This window comes from Pelodiscus sinensis, chromosome 9 (genome assembly GCF_052426305.1).
Source record: "Pelodiscus sinensis isolate ZL-2025 chromosome 9, ASM5242630v1, whole genome shotgun sequence".
Classification (NCBI taxonomy): Eukaryota; Metazoa; Chordata; order Testudines; family Trionychidae; genus Pelodiscus; species Pelodiscus sinensis.
Genome location: NC_143060.1, coordinates 32,478,408 through 32,495,175, shown reverse-complemented (window position 1 = coordinate 32,495,175; position 16,768 = coordinate 32,478,408). Strand labels below are relative to the sequence as shown.

Below are 16,768 nucleotides of genomic sequence, written 5' to 3'. Positions count from 1 at the left end.
GTGCTATTGAAATCACTATTGCTCAGACTTAAAGTTAAGCACATAAATATTTATAGGATCAGAATTTTCAAGTATCAAAGAGAAAAGAATGGAGTTTGGGCTTTTGACCTTCTGTGCTAGCAGTCAAATTAATTGCTTGAAAGGATTAAGTAGTGCTCTGAAAATAATTCATTTTATTCTTTGTTTTTGGTATTAAGAAACTGGAATTATACTTTTTCTTTGATCACATGAGCATTAAGTAGATTCATAAAGCTATCTTGCACATTCCAAGGGAATATTCTGCAATAATTTAATCCATAAATGTGCAATGTAACCTTCTACTGCAGCTCTGTGGCAGAAAGGAGCATTTATGTTTTTACAGAATTTCCAACATACTATTTTAAATTTTGTTATGTTCAAAAGGCTTGAAAAAGTAATTGTTGTAGATCCTTGAAGTTTTAAAGCACTTAAGAAATGTAATATGCTCAAGGGGAGTTGCCCCAGATATCAACTGGCTTTTCATATGGGATTTGATTAGCATGGAGATAATGGATCAAGGCAAATTGAGTTACTCCAACTGTATTCAGATTGTGTTTGAATTCAGCAAAACAATGCAGCTGTCAATAAAATCCCTTTATAAATCTCAAGTGTCTTAAAAGGGTTAAATAGAGATACAGTTGTGGCGCATACACCAAAAATATAGACTCGTTTGGCTATATGAGGAATCCAGTGAAAGGTTAGAATCACTGCACACAGGACAAAAACATCTATTCACCTAAAATAAGTGTTTACATAGGGGTAGCATAGAGCACTGAAGCCTTCATATCCTGCTATAACTTGGCCATTATGTAACCCAGTCCTGGACCAAGATACACAAATATTTCCTTACTCTGTGGAAATTATTCTTTTAGTTTCTTTTTATCTTTTCCCTTTTTTTCTACCAATAAGGATATCTGAGAACACAGTATTATACATCCATTGGTTTGAAGGATCCTTGAGAGAGATTTAACACAAAATTTTCCACCAGCATAAACTGACATAACACAGTTGAATTCACTTGACTTACAACAGCTGAGAATCTGACCCAAAGTAGTCATACAGAAGATTTTGCAAATGTCATTTCTCATCAGTTTTATAACTGTAATAATACTTTGTGCCTATTTAAGCATGAGATCTTATAGCATTTTTAAAGGTATTATTAGCCATAGATGAAGTATGTGAGGTAGACTGAGGTTACATGATTTGCTAAAGTTGCTGAGAGTTAGTGGCAGAGTTAGTAGTTTTAGGTTCTGTTACTGTTCCCTTACGTTAACTACTCATCAGTGGTGCCTCTATAAAATTACAGAATGTTGGTCTGCAGGATGGAGGTGATGGCTTATAGTCTTGAATATGCATACACTGGGTGAAACTAGGTAAGTAGGACCCAGTGACAATAGGTAGTGGTTGGAAGCTGACAAAATTAAATATCCAAAGTGACTCAGCCCTTTGTATTAAAAGTCAGCAAAGGCTAAACCTAAACATAAAGAAATGTCCTCATTTTACACACATCTCCACCCTTCCACAATTACTATACAGCTGTTTATAGAACATCAGCACTGTCACAATACACAGATCTGGGCCACAGAGGTCATTGTAACTGCTCTTATTGAAAATCAAATCAACTCTCTCACATAGCTACCGTGTATTCTGTCCCATGAATTTTACAGCACATGGGCTAAAGAATGTGACCAATATGCTTCTAGAGATTGATAGATCTGAAAAGGTCTGTTACCCCAATGAGTCTTTTAGATGATCTGACCTGGCATCCTTTCATTTAAACGCATGTGGACTAGCATAGGACACAACCATGCATGCTCTAAACACCCCAAACTCCTGTTGACTTGGTTGGCAGTTTGAGATGCAGGACTGTGCTCACAGTTGTTCTGGACAGTGATGCTTATGCAGATGTATCTTTTGAAGTCTCTTGGATGACATACTACCAGTAGGTGTGTTGGTCAGAGAACCAAAAGGAACAGATGAAGTGGTTTACTCCTAGGACCCTTGTGTCCAATCAGTTTTGAAGTAGTAGCCACTATAATGGCTATTATAGCAAACTACCCACACTCAACTTGTCAAATAGCCACATTGTTCAAACCAACTAGCCACACTCAACTGGCCAAATAGCCACATGGAGCTAGTGGCTAGCATGTTGGATACCACAGTCCCATGATGAGGGTTTTGCTAGTATAACAATGTTAGGTATATGGTTTTTGTAAGATCTGCACCAGAGGCATAGACTTTTCTCTTTCCTTTTCTGCTTGTGTTAACATTTTGTGCAAGTTGAACACATTCTTCCCTGCTAACTGTAATTGGTTCCCCCTTCTTCCCTCCCTGCTTAATCCACACTTAAATGAAGTTCTTCTGGACACAGGGATAGTGGTGACATGTTGCTTGGAATAATAGGAGAGAAGCCTGCCATGTCAGGGCCCATGATGTCAGTGTTCTATGCCCCGTATCAAACATCATCATGGTTAGTATAACACTTTCAGTTGATGTACTTATAGCTATCCATAGCTCATAGTACTCATGTGACATTAGATCTATTAAACATTCATTAACCCTCCAAACACTATTTATAAATATATTCTTAATATCAAGTTTGATCAAATAAACAGAGGGTTTTAACATGCCTGACACCTTTCACAGGAACAACATTAACTTTTTAAATATGCAGAATACTGTATCTCCCAAGAAATCTTTGTGCAGATCACAGCTAACTACACTACATTGTCTCTGCTTATCTGAGCAAGTGGGTTTTGCCCACGAAAGCTCATGGTACTATATATATATACAGGGGCAGATGAGGATTTTGTGGGACCCAGGGCAGCACAATTTCGCAGGGCCCCCCCTTTGACACAACGCATGCGTGGTGGCGCCATGGTGCATGCGTGGTGGCGCCTTGGTGCATGCGCGGGGCTTCTTGAAGCGCGGGGCCCGGGGCGGCCGCCCCACTCGCCCTGCCCTATATCCGCCCCGTGTGTGTGTGTGTGTGTGTGTATGTGTGTATATATATATATATATATATATATATATATATAAAATTGTTAGTCTCTAAGGTGCTACAGGACTACTCAACTTTAAAGTTACAAACTAACACTTCTACTCTTCTGAGCCTTTTACACTTAATTGTGTCATGTTCTGATTTTTTTAAAAATCAAATGTAGAAGAATTGTTTTTAACTCTATTGCATTTTATTTTCTCCTAGGGCCCTCAGGGACCACGGGGTCATCCCGGTCCACCAGTAAGTAAATAAAGAGCTATTATTCATCTAGGGTTTCCTTGCATGTATGATTTAAAGAAGCCTGGAATACCTAATAACAGCTTTCTCTTGTTTTCTAGGGTCCACCTGGGACACCTGGTCCAAGAGTAAGTTTCATAGCTGTGCTAAATACAACAACAACATTGTTGAAGTGAAACTGTTGAGAACCTCTTCATAGAGTATTGCTTCCTCCATCATCTCAAGTGAAATTGAAATGCTTTTCCTTAGCACCCATCCTTGTATTATTTAAGCTCAGATATAGTTGTTAAACCTCGTCACTGTCATCTTCTGTTCTAGTAGTGCTACAGTGCTGCAGAGCCCTAAAAGGCCAAAGCACATGCTCACACTCACATGCTTGGCATACATAAAACTTCACCCCATTTTAAAAGCTTACTTGTAGGAATTCAACATATACAGATTTTGAAGGGAAGTAGATTCTCCATGGTACGTCATTCCCCAAATGCTCTTCCAGCTTACATCAAATGTACTCATCTCCTTCTAGGGGATTAAGCATTTACTGGGAGGATGGATTTAGCATTCTAGTCCTTTTCTATTATGTATGCTTTCCCTGGAACACCCTCCTGATTCAAGGCTTGGTGTGACAGATGCTGTGCCCCTTTTCATCCTGGCATACCCCCTACAATGGGGACTAGGGTGCCCTGAGATCGGAGGCAGCTGAACTAGTTGTATAACAGCCAAGGATTCCCTGGCATCAAAGAAATGCTCAGCTGGCAAGATATAGCTCTTTTCACCACTAGCATAGGCCAGGGAATCTGGCCCATATTGTATGTGCATGACTAGAGACTGAATTGTTTTGTATATCTTGTTTGCAGAGTAAGTATGGCCTTTTTCTCCATATATAAAAAGTAACTGTTGATGTATTAGATTAGATGGATAAATAGGACTGGTGTTGGAGCCAAAAGTTCTGCTTGGGATTTTTGGGTGTTGTTTTGTTTTTCTTCCAGAAATATAACTGATAAAAGAAACTTGAGTAATTTCTTTTTTTAAATGACAATTCTTTAAAATAAGAATCTCTCATTTAATTATTCCATTTTTTCCTTTTAAAAGTAAAATTCACACAGTATGTAATTTAATGGCTATGAAATGCTGGACTAAATAATTAAGAGCCCTCAGAGGTTTTGGGGAAGGCTAGATTTTTTTTGTCCTTTTTGATACGTAAACATTTATGTGCAGTCTGTTTTAACCAAGACACTTTCAAATTCTTCATCAGATATAACTTGTATATTTCTGCAGCAACACTTCAAGAATTTACAGTTTTATTCTCTGTTGATCTTACTGCTGATTTTCAATGGTTTTGATTTACACAGAAACAAATGGACATCAATGCTGCTATTCAAGCCTTGATTGAATCAAATGGTGCACTACAGATGGAGGTAATGTATCTTGCTTTATTTATATTGGCACACACATGTGGAAAATTATAAAGAGCTGGTATTTTCAGGCCAAAACATGGCTTCTTCACAAAGACTTTATTGAAAACAAAGAAAAACTAGAAACTATTTTGTGAAGAAAGGTTAATCCATGTATAATATGATTAAATACAATTGGATGTATACAATGCAATTTGTCAAGTTTAAAAAGCCACAGTATTTCTAATGTTTAAATATGATTAAAGATGATGGAAAGCATCAATTTATTACTCAATGTGAAGTGTATACATTCAGCTATATAGCTACAAATAGAACTGTCATTAAGGCCCTGAGCTATCAATCACTTATACACTCCTAACTTCATATATATGAGTAGAGTTATTGCAGCCAAAGGGACTTCAAACATGCAATAAACCTACTCCCTTGTTTAAAATTAAGCATATTTGTAGATATCTTTAGAATTGCGACCTAAAACTATTAACTCTGTTATTCAAAATATGACAGTGTAAGATATAGCTTATAAAATGAACTAATTTTTTCTTTTTTTTTCTTCTTTTTTTTGTGAATTCATATTTCCATTTCAATGTATTATAACAATTTTTGCATGATTTTTAACCTAACTGTAACTCCTTTGCGCTAATAACTTTAATAAAATATACTAATTCTTTATAATTTGAATAATTTATATTATCTCATACATGGCTGGCTGCACATATTATAAACTTCTATCATTTCTGCATGTGGTCTCCAATTGGCATTTGATTTCTCTGCATGTACTGCTGTTATGGCATTTCTTTGTGGTAACATTATTGCTAATGGCAGAGCTACCAGAATACTGAAGTAACTGTACTAGATCACAGTGCAGAGATATTCAAAACGCTACACTACCTTAGTAATTTACTGCACAGTATCAAGAATCCCCTTGGCACTCGGGATAACCCAGCACGCATCTGCAGGGATTTACTTAACTGTGAACGTAAAGTATCAGATGGTAAGTGTCTACTTTCATCAAATCATACATATCATCAGGATTCAGAATATCTTGTTAATTTCTAGAGCATAATGGGTAGTATTTTAATAAAAATATTAATTATAATATTTTAATTACATATTACTATTGAGTACCACACATTTATCCAAATAGACTTATCTGTCATTATTCCCATCTACTCTCTGTGGATAGTGCAAAAGTAATTGTTTCTGCTTTTGGGCTATTCCAACTTGCCCATGCTTAGTGCTGAATTTCTTGCAAGTAGCAGGATCTTTAAAACAATCTCAAGCCTGCATTTTCTGAATACAGAGGACATGATGATCTTATGCTGGCGTAAACCAAGGATAACTCATCTGAAGTCAATTGATGAAGTCAACTGGTGAAAATCAGGCTTAGAGACTTTTGAGTTTACCTTTTTCATTTGACATTGTGGGTTTGCATTCACTGAAACTGAAAGGTGTCATTTGCAGCTCAAGTAAGCATACTCATGCCAGCTTTAATCAAACTAGTGTAGCTGCAGTGGCACAAATAGTGGAATGGGCTAACCAGCTGAGTACAATCCCAGTTGAGACCCTAAATACATACTTGAAAAGGTAGTTCCTCCCACTGCTCATGCCTCCACAGCTACACTTTTATTTTTAGCACATTAGCTCAATCGGAGGTAATGCGCATACATCTCCTCAACCTCCAAATCACACCATCCAGCTCGGGTGTAGACAAACCTGTGATGATATGTATTTGTGTGTCCCTCAGATCAAAGACCCTTATGAAAAGTAATCTGATTGAGATGACTTGGTATGATGCATTTCTCGTAAACTCAAAAAAACCTGTAATTTTAAAGCTTTGCTATATACACCATTGAAAATTTGAAAGAACCCTAAGAGAATTTGGTCTTAGCTCCTACTGAAACTCATTGAAACTTGAGCATTTAGTGTGCCCCCTTAAAAAGCCCTGCCTCAGTCCAGCTAGTATATATATTTCTGCTAAGAATGTTAAAGACTAGTCAACTATCCGATAAGCAAATGCTTATTGGATAGTCAGTCGACTAGCCAATTCCCCCCCACCCTTGCTGTCTCTATTAGATAGAGATAGCAAAAGGGGGGAGAAGAGGGAGTACTTCAAAGGGCAGCGCTCACAGCATTTCAAAGGGGCAGCACTCACAGCTGATCCCAGGATTAGTGGCATTTCAAAGCGGCAGCTGGAGTCCCCAGCTGACCCTGAGTTCTGGGGAAATGGCATGCTGACCCCAGGCTCCGTGTGGCATTTCAAATCTACAGCGCAACATGGAGCCCGGGGACTCTGAGTCCCTTGCTGACCCTGGGCTCCGTGAGTGCACCTCCGCTTCCACTGGGGACTCTTGTACATTTCAAAGCTGGCACCCGCATGCAGCCCTAATAAATGTTAGGGGTAATTAGTACTTAGGTATTTAAAATATTTACTCTTAACAATGGGGCAATAGCTCCAAAATTGCTTTTACAGGTTGAAACTCTCTTAACCGGGATTCTCTGGTCTGGCAACATCCATGGTCCGGCACGGATGTTGTAAGAACAGGAAGTCCCAGCAAAGGGCCAGTGGCAAGGATCCCTGTGGGGCTGGCAGGGTAGTAGGCTGTCCGCAGCGAGCTGACAGGGCCATCCAGTGTGTAGCAGCAGATCTGCCCAGTGGGGTTGGGAGGATGGGTCTCAGAGCTGCAGTATCTTGGTGGGGCTGGGATCCGTGGTGTGCAGCTTCCTGGTGGGTCCCAGAGCCCTAACGTGGCACGCGAGGCTGCCCTCCAGGTCCCAGAGCTATGGCAGCGATGGCTGCCCAGTGGGGTTGGCAGCACAGCAGGGCCAGCAGGACGTGAGGTGCTAGGAGGTAAGTTATCAGGCCAGGTCAGGAGGCTGGCAGCAGGGTGTCCAGACATGACCTCCTTTGGTCCAACAAAATCCCTCTATCTGGGACTGCTCAGATTCCGAGGGTGCCAGGCCAGGGAGGTCCAACCTTTACTTCATACAAGTGTTCATGGCTGTCACTGCTCAAACTAGCACAAATCTATATGCATTTTGCACTAAGTTGATGTAAATGTATCTGTAATTTTTGTCTTCTGATGTTAGCATATTTAGTGTTCACTGCTCACATATGCAAATACTTGCAGAATCTGAGCCAATTTCTATGGCATCCTCTGACTCAGTGTGCAGCATCTAGATTATCTAATTATCACCATTTCCAAACCATACGTATTTAATCCTGCTCCTGCTGAAGACAATTGAGACTTCAAAGAGGAAAGCTCTGAGCACAATCATTATGTAGCATTAGAATGAAAGAAATAACAGGCTGGTAGACAGTGCTTTGGAGTGTCCTGTACTTTGTTCAAATATGGTGAAAGATGGCCATGTAACATGGCCTATGTTTCACAGATACGTATCATTATAGCTTTATTTTTAACAACTAACGCAGTTCAGATAAGCTGAAAATTTGAAATCTATTCTTCTACCAGGCCATTCTGGTTTGTTTACTTACCGGCTCTGCAGCCTCAGAGCCTCGTGGCTCCCATTGGCTTCAGTGTGCCATAGCAGCCAAGGGGAGCCTCGAGAACTGCACTACAATAGGGACAATAGCCCCCAGGACCACCCTTTGAAAGAGGGCTTCCCTTTACAGAAGGGGCTCAACACAAAAGGTAATATAGTCCCGGGTTATACTATTTTGTCTACTTAATCTCCAAAGCACTGAAGGATGTGACTAGCCCTTACTGCAAGCCATTCCTCTTTCACTCTTCTGCCTGAATCTCAACCCCTTCGAGAGCCCACTAGGAAGCGGCGTGGGGAGAATTCTGTAAGGGTGACTGACCTCACATTTGTTGATTGTTATGGGGCACAATCTAGCTGCTTAGGAAACACATAAATTCTGCTTTAAACTTGTATCTCTCACTGTTTCTTCTCTCACTGACTTCAGAGAAAGCTGCACCAGGATAATAAACAAATAATCCGCTTTAATATTTTATCCCTAGGATGAAAGCAAACATTCACCAACATCTTTAAGCACATTACACTCACATATAGAGAAATTATCTCTATCTCCATTTCTGCAAATGTGAAATGGAGATAGAAAAAAATAAAAACATTTTGTGCACTCCAGGCCTCACATGCAAACAAACAATTTGTTATTTTATGATCTGGCATGTGTACTAATTTCCTGTTCAGAGAAACTGATATCTTATGCTAAGTATAGAAACAGTATTTACTCTCAGAATTAATTTTAAAACAAACCACTAGCTACTCTATATGGAGAAGAGGACTCAGTGTTAAGAGTCTAATTTACATCTCCAAGCTGCTGAACAATCAGTATTATTTATAGAGAATGAACATTAGTTTATCAAGGAAATGTGCTCCAGAATCTAATGTGGATAAGAATGTACCAGTTCTAAGTGTGTAATTGTTAATACAAATGTGAAATTTAAGATACCTTTATTATAATTCCAAAGGTTTTTTTTTCTTTTCTCCATTGTCACAGGCCTTTTAGTACATTTTTCAAACTGCATTTTACATTGTGATTATAGTGTCTGCCATGTATCCAAAACCCTTATTGTAGCCCTCTAGATTGAATATACATTGAGATAAAGTCAAACAATCAAAGAGAAAGGGGATTAAACAGAAACCACGTGACAAATACAGATTAGCTGTGCATTAGCTGCGGTCAGAGGCAGCAATGATGTCTCTGTCAGAGGCTACATCTACACTGAACAGTTCGGAATAAGCTATTCCGGAATAGTTATTCTGAAAGGCTGTGTCTACACTGGCATGAATTTCCGGAAATGCTTAAAACAGAATACTATTCCATTTTCAGTTATTCCGAAAAGGAGCGTCTACATTGGCAGGCTGCTTTTCCGGAAAAGCCCTTTTTCCGGAAAAGCGTCTGTGGCCAATGTAGACGCGCTTTTCCGGAAAAGAGCCCTGATCGCCATTTTCGCGATCGGGGCTTTTTTCCGGGAAAGACTACTGGGCTGTCTACACTGGCCCTTTTCCGGAACAGTGTTCCGGAATAAGGACTTATGCCCGAGCGGGAGCAGAATAGTTTTTCTGGAATAGCGGCTGATTTTGTACAGTAGAGCATCGTTGCTTTTCCGGAAATTCAAGGGCCAGTATAGACAGCTCGCAGCTTATTCCGGAAAAGCGGCTGATTTTCCGGAATAAGTGGCCCAGTGTAGACACGGCCAAATAGTTTATTTCAAAATAGTACGTCTACACTGCAGGGAAGCCTCAAAATTAGTCCAAGGCAGGCTTCCCTAATGTAGGTATGCTATCTTGATTTAGAGCCCCAGGAGCAATAATTTAGAATGGCTCTGGTGAGGGGCTATTTCGAAAGAGCAGAAGTGGAGCATCTACACAGCCCCTATTCCAAAATAACTGTTTCAGAGTAGACATTATTCTTCATAGAATGAGATTTACAGAAGTCAGAATAAGCCTCCTGTTGTTTCAAAATTATTTTGAAATAACGCTATTGCTGTGTAGACACTCGCATAGTTATTTCAGAATAACAGCTGTTATTCCGAAATAACTGCTGTGTAGACTCATCCAGGCTGTGTCTACACTGGGCCACTTATTCCGGAAAATCAGCCGCTTTTCCGGAATAAGCTGCGAGCTGTCTACACTGGCCCTTGAATTTCCGGAAAAGCAACAACGCTCTACTGTACAAAATCAGCCACTGTTCCGGAAAAACTATTCTGCTCCAGCTCGGGCATAAGTCCTTATTCCGGAACACTGTTCCGGAAAAGGGCCAGTGTAGACAGCCCAGTAGTCTTTTCCGGAAAAAAGCCCTGATTGCGAAAATGGCGATCGGGGCTTTTTTCCGGAAAAGCGCGTCTACATTGGCCACAGACGCTTTTCCGGGAAAAGGGCTTTTCCGGAAAAGCAGCCTGCCAATGTAGACGCTCCTTTTCCGGAAAAACTGAAAACGGAATAGTATTCCGTTTTAAGCATTTCCAGAAATTCATGCCAGTGTAGACACAGCCCCAGAGTGACAGTGTGGAAGATCTATGACCCAGCATACAAATGAAGGGCTCTTCTGCTGACCATCCTGTTTGGCTATGTCTAGACAGTGGTGCTATTTTGAAATACCAGAAGTATCTTCAAATAGCTATTCTGCATCTTTAAATGCGCCCATGATTTTGAAATAGGAGGCACGCTATTTTGGCATCCCGGTAACGCTAGTTGCACAAGGGCTAAGGGACTTGTCAGAATAGCAATTTCAAAATTTTTGCGTAGCACAAATTGCATACCTCATTTCGAGGTAAGGGCGCAGTGTAGATGCACCCTTAGGGCATGTCTACACAGCAGGGCTAAAGCCAAAATAAGCTATGCAACTGCAGCTACCTCAGTTGTGTAGCTTAAATTGAAATAGCTTAATTAAGCTTTTGGCGCTGTCTTCACAGCAGGAAGTCAAGGAAGAGCACTCTTCCCTTACTTCTCGTAAAAGGAGGGTTACAGGAGTCAGAGTAAGAAGTCCTCCAGCTTGCCATTATTTTAACGTTATGTCAAAATAACTGCTTTTGCAGTGTAGACACGGACTATATTATTTCAGAATGTCATATGAACATAAGAACTGCTGTAGTGGGTCAGACCAAAGGTCCATCTAGCCCAGTAGCTTGTCTGCCGACAGTGGCCAGCACCAGGTGCCCCAGAGAGGGTGGACCAAAGACAATGATCAAGCGATTTGTCTCCTGCCATTCTTCTCCAGCCTCTGACAAACAGAGGCCAGGGACACCACTTCTATCACCTGGCTAATAGCCTTTTATGGACCTAACCTCCATGAAATTATCTAGCTTCTCTTTAAACTCTATTATAGTCCTAGCCTTCACAGCTTCCTCTGGCAAGGAGTTCCACAGGTTGACTACACGCTGTGTGAAGAACTTTCTTTTATTAGTTCTAAACCTGCTACCCATTAATTTCATTTGGTGTCCTCTAGTTCTTCTATTATGGGAACTAATAACGTTTCTTTATCTGCCCTCTCCACACCACTCATGATTTTATATGCCTCTATCATATTCCCCCTCAGTTTCCTCTTTTCTAAACTGAAAAGTCCCAGTCGCTTTAACCTCTCGTCATAAGGGACCCGTTCCAGACCCCTAATCATTTTAGTTGCCCTTTTCTGAACCCTTTCCAAGGCCAAAATATCTTTTTTGAGGTGAGGAGACTACATCTGTACACAGTATTCAAGATGTGGGCGTACCATAGTTTTATACAGGGGCAGTAAGATATTCTGGTTCTTATTTTCTATCCCTTTCTTAATAATTCCTAGCATCCTATTTGCCTTTTTGACCGCCGCTGCACACTGTGTGGAAGTTCTCAGAGAACTATCTATGATAACTCCAAGATCTCTTTCCTGATTTGTCATAGCCAAATTAGCCCCCATCATACTGTATGTATAGTTGGGGTTATTTTTCCCGATGTGCATTACTTTACACTTATCCACATTAAATTTCATTTGCCATTTTGTTGCCCAATCACTCAGTTTGGTGAGATCTTTTTGGAGTCCCTCACAATCTGCTTCTGTCTTGAGTATCCTAAACAGTTTGGTATCATCCGCAAACTTTACCACCACACTGCTTACCCCTTTCTCCAGATCATTTATGAATAAGTTGAAAAGTATTGGTCCCAGGACTGACCCTTGGGGGACACCACTAGTTACCCCTCTCCATTCTGAAAATTTACCATTTATTCCTACCCTTTGTTTCCTGTCTTTTAACCAGTACTCAATCCAAGAAAGGACCTTCCCTCTTATCCCATGGCCATGTAATTTACACAAGAGCCTTTGGTGAGGGACCTTGTCAAAGGCTTTCTGAAAATCTAAGTATACTGTCTCTACTGGATTCCCCTTGTCCGCATGTTTGTTAACCCCTTCAGAGAACTCTAATAGATTAGTAAGACATGATTTCCCTTTACAGAAACCATGTTGACTTTTGTCCAACAAATTTTGTTCTTCTACATGCATCACAATTTTATTCTTTACATGTTGATTCATGTAATATTTTTATTTCATTTGATTCTACATTATCTTTCACATACAGTGCCACTCCACCACCCAGCCGGCCTCCAGTATCCTTTCGATATATTTTATATCCCGGTATGATTGTGTCCCACAGATTTTCCTCATTCCACCAGGTTTCCATGATGCCTATTATGTCAATCACCTCTTTTAATACGAGGTACTCTAGTTCACCCATCTTATTAGTCAGACTCCTAGCATTTGTGTAGAAGCACTTTAAAAATTTGCCACTGCTTATTTGTCTGCCCTTCCCTGATGCATTGGATTCCTTTATATGCAGTTGTTTGTCTGCTCTGGCCCATGGTTTGTCCTTTCCCCTCCTCTCTTTCTGACTACAGCTTAGAGAATCTCTATCAATGGATTCTCCTCTAAGAGAAGTCTCCATCCGATTTACGAGCATCTCCGCACCAATCGGCTTTCCCCCATCTCTTGGTTTAAAAACTGCTCGATGGCCTTTTTAATGTTTAGTGCCAGCAGTCTGGTTCCACCCTGGTTTAGGTGGAGCCCATCCTTCCTGTATAGGCTCACCCTCTCCCAAAAGTGTCCCCAGTTCCTAATAAATCTAAACCCCTCCTCCCTACACCATCATCTTATCCACGCATTGAGACTCTGAAGCTCTGCCTGCCTACCTGGCCCTGTGCGTGGAACTGGAAACATTTCCGAGAATGCCACCATAGAGGTCCTGGATTTCAGTCTCTTTCCTAGCAACCTAAATTTGGCCTCCAGGACATCTCTCCTACCCTTCACTTTGTAATGTCAGTTATTACAAAATAACACTGCTGTGTAGATGTACCCTTAGAGCCCTGCATAAAGCTATGGAATAACTTGTACCAGTTCACGTGAGGTATGTGAGAGCTGGCAATGAACCTCTGGTAAGAGAGAATTTGGGTCAGGGACAGAAATGAACTAGCTAGGCTAGGGATGAAAATTTAGGCTGATGTTTGTGTTTTGATATTATTTGAATAAAGCCAAATACCAGGAAGAGAAGTAAGTTTGACCACACATGGCATGCATAGATTTTGTTGGGAGCAGAATGGGAATGCCACATGTTCACACTCTGGATCAGAAACAAAGGATACAACTGAAAATCCCAAACTGGTACAATAGCCATGGAAAAGTTAAACAACAGAAAATGGTTATTGATAACAAGACAGTAATGTGGAAGTTGTGTTTTTTTTTCCTTTGCTTTGTCTTAATCTCAAATTTTTATGAGCCAAATGCAAATCACCTACATTGGGCATAAATCCAGAGTAACTCCAATGAGCCATAAGAGTTAAACTGCAGTCATAATACTTCTAACATTTGCTAAAAATTATGGAAATGTTATTCAGAAAATTGTTTAACAGCCGTTGAATCATTTTTGGGGATTATAAATTGATAGGAAAATACTGGATTGACCCAAATATTGGATGTCCTTCTGATGCCATTGAGGTTTTCTGCAACTTTACTGCTGGTGGCCAGACTTGTCTATCACCTGTTTCTGTGACCAAGGTATGCATTGCTTTTCATTTGGATACATTCCTGTTTAAACTCTGAATAAGAGAACACTAATTTACCCAATGTATGCTTGCATGTCAGATTTCTCAGTGCTATCTTGGCTTTATTTCACCATAAATTAGATCTGTATCCTTCTGTTTCATTTGATTATCTCTTTCTTTTCATCTGCGTCTCTATTCGGTTACTTTTTTAGGACATCTCTTTAATCTGTTTTTAATATTTAAAATGCTCTATCCCTGTATTGCACACTATAGTGATAACTGGAATGTAAATTGTCATAAGAGTCATGGCTCTTGAACATTTACCCAGACTATTCAGTACAAACCAATCTTCCTTCCATTTCACTAAAGGCATGCTACCATCTGTTTGCATTTAGACCAGATCTACACTGGAGGAGAAAGTCGACTTAAGATACACAACTCCAGCTGTGAGAATAGCAAAGCTAGAGTTGACAAACCTTAAGTCGAATTTCTGCGGCATCCCCATTGCGGGAGGTCGATGGGAGAAACTTCTCACGGCCCTATGAAATACTGAGGTTGTCAGGGGGTGCCATCAGTAGTCAATTTAGTGGATCCCTAGTACTAAACCCACTAAATCTAACCCCAGAAGATCGATCTCCAGAGTGTCAGTCTCCGGGTAAGTGTAGACCTGGCCTTAAACTGCAAGCCTTTTGGAATGGGGACTTGATTTTCTGTGTTTTCCCTATGTACTTTAACTGAACTATACTGTACCATAGCTGTGGTGCTGTGGGCCAGATTATCCATGGGAGGAAAAAGCCAAGTGTTTTACCTAATTGGGTTTCTCCAACATTGTTTTTGAGGTGGGTGCTTGCTATTACAATAGAATGAGTCAGAGATGTGCTCCATATTCCCTATATCTCCCTGGGATGCTGTCTATGCAATGCACCTGTGCCTTTTATGCCAACTGTATCTCCAGAACAACCTTCTCTCTCTGCCAACCAACACAGCTCTGCTGGATCCACATGAGCAAGGGCACCCATTAGGCACGGTTGCCCCTCACCCCCAGTATCCCTCTTCAAGGACATTTCCACATTATAGAAGACACCATAGAAATGTATTGTATTTTCAAGGTTTCATCTGCTCCCAACATGCACCATCTACTAACTGAACAGTCCTTGTTCTCATTCTTCTGTGCTTGCAGATTCATCTTAGGGAGAGCCCTTCACAAGTCCTGGAGGATGGTGCAGCCAAGGGCGGCCCGTCCATATAGGCTAACTAGACGGTCGCCTAGGGCGCCAAGTTAAATGGGCGCCAAATGGTGGCACAATATCATTGAGGGGTTTGGAAGTGGGGGCGCCGATTGCATGGTTCACCTAGGGTACCAGTTGCTGGCAGCTAGTCTAGGGCCGCCCCTGGGTGCAGCACAGCCAACTGACACATGCCTCTAATTGTGATGGGCAAGATCTGTGCACAGAGGCTCTTCTGTGTGTACAGATTGATGGGACATGGGTTGGCCCTCTATATATACTTGCTCTTACAAATATATATTGTGAATAATGCAAAAATATATTTCCGTACATGATACAATGGTTATGACTAACAATGCATTTTTGTAATCTAGTTGGAGTTTGGTATTGGAAAAGTGCAGATGAACTTTCTTCATTTACTGAGCTCAGAAGCAACCCATACCATCACCATTCACTGCTTGAACACACCAGTGTGGGGAACAAATGAGGCAGATGCTCAGAAAACATCTGTTAGCTTCAAGGGATGGAATGGTCAAATATTTGAAGCAAATACACTACTTGAACCAAAGGTGTTTACGGATGAGTGCATGGTAAATACATTTTGGCATTATTAAACTCAGTGCAGATAGTGTTTAGTTATTATTAGATTAATACAAATAAATATAAGCCTTAAGCATTTATTTTACTGCCTATCATTACAGAAGTCATTTAGATTTTTGTAACATGAAACACACCTTTCATATTGTTTAATAAGTTTCTCCATGTGTTGACCACATGATATTATTAAATTCAGGGTATATCCAAATGCTAACAGCATTTGCAGTTATGCAGGGAATCTGCCTTTGCTCTTAGCATCAGACTTTGTGGACCCTGATTGTTTATTTAACCAGAAGATGAGAGGGGTGACAGGACCCTCTCTTCAGAAGTAACTTAAGGGGGATACGTGGAGATTCTTCAGAAAATTCCAGAACTGCCAGGCATGGGATGAAAGCTTATGCTGAGCTATATGTTCTGATGATGATAATCAAACTGCAGGAAGATGACAATTTCATTACAAGTTAAAGTTAATCTTTTGATATCTGAATATCATTAACTTCACTAGTTACTGTGTAGTATTCTTTGATAATGGACAAACTTTCATTGTCTAAATATCATTTTTTTGAACTTGGACAAATCTGAAAAAAATAAACAAATTTCCATTATTATTAGATCAACTCCACTAACAGTGAAGATGTTGCCTTTCTACCATCAACTGTTGCAGTGATAATATGTATATTTACTGCAGAGAGCCTAAAATATCCCATTCTATACTGTTCTGAAGAGAGCAAAATACTTATCCTGTCATCATTCCAGGGCTGGAACTCTTAAATTCATTGGAAGAT

The 16,768-nt window shown here is 40.3% G+C and overlaps 1 protein-coding gene across 3 annotated transcripts in view; it reads left to right on the top strand.

Annotated features, from left to right (window-relative positions):
• Nucleotides 1-16,768, top strand: part of COL24A1 (collagen type XXIV alpha 1 chain) — a 256,970-nt gene that overhangs the window by 237,854 nt on the left and 2,348 nt on the right. For all 3 annotated transcript variants that reach the window (XR_012905946.2, XM_075936387.2, XM_025183174.3), the window contains 6 exons: nt 3,224-3,259; nt 3,358-3,384; nt 4,606-4,671; nt 5,491-5,659; nt 14,064-14,173; nt 15,761-15,976. Coding sequence is in view for 2 of the 3 variants with exons in the window: in XM_075936387.2 (XP_075792502.2) it covers nt 3,224-3,259; nt 3,358-3,384; nt 4,606-4,671; nt 5,491-5,659; nt 14,064-14,173; nt 15,761-15,976 (624 nt within the window). In the remaining variant the exon portion in view is untranslated. The remainder of the gene's footprint in view (nt 1-3,223; nt 3,260-3,357; nt 3,385-4,605; nt 4,672-5,490; nt 5,660-14,063; nt 14,174-15,760; nt 15,977-16,768) is intronic.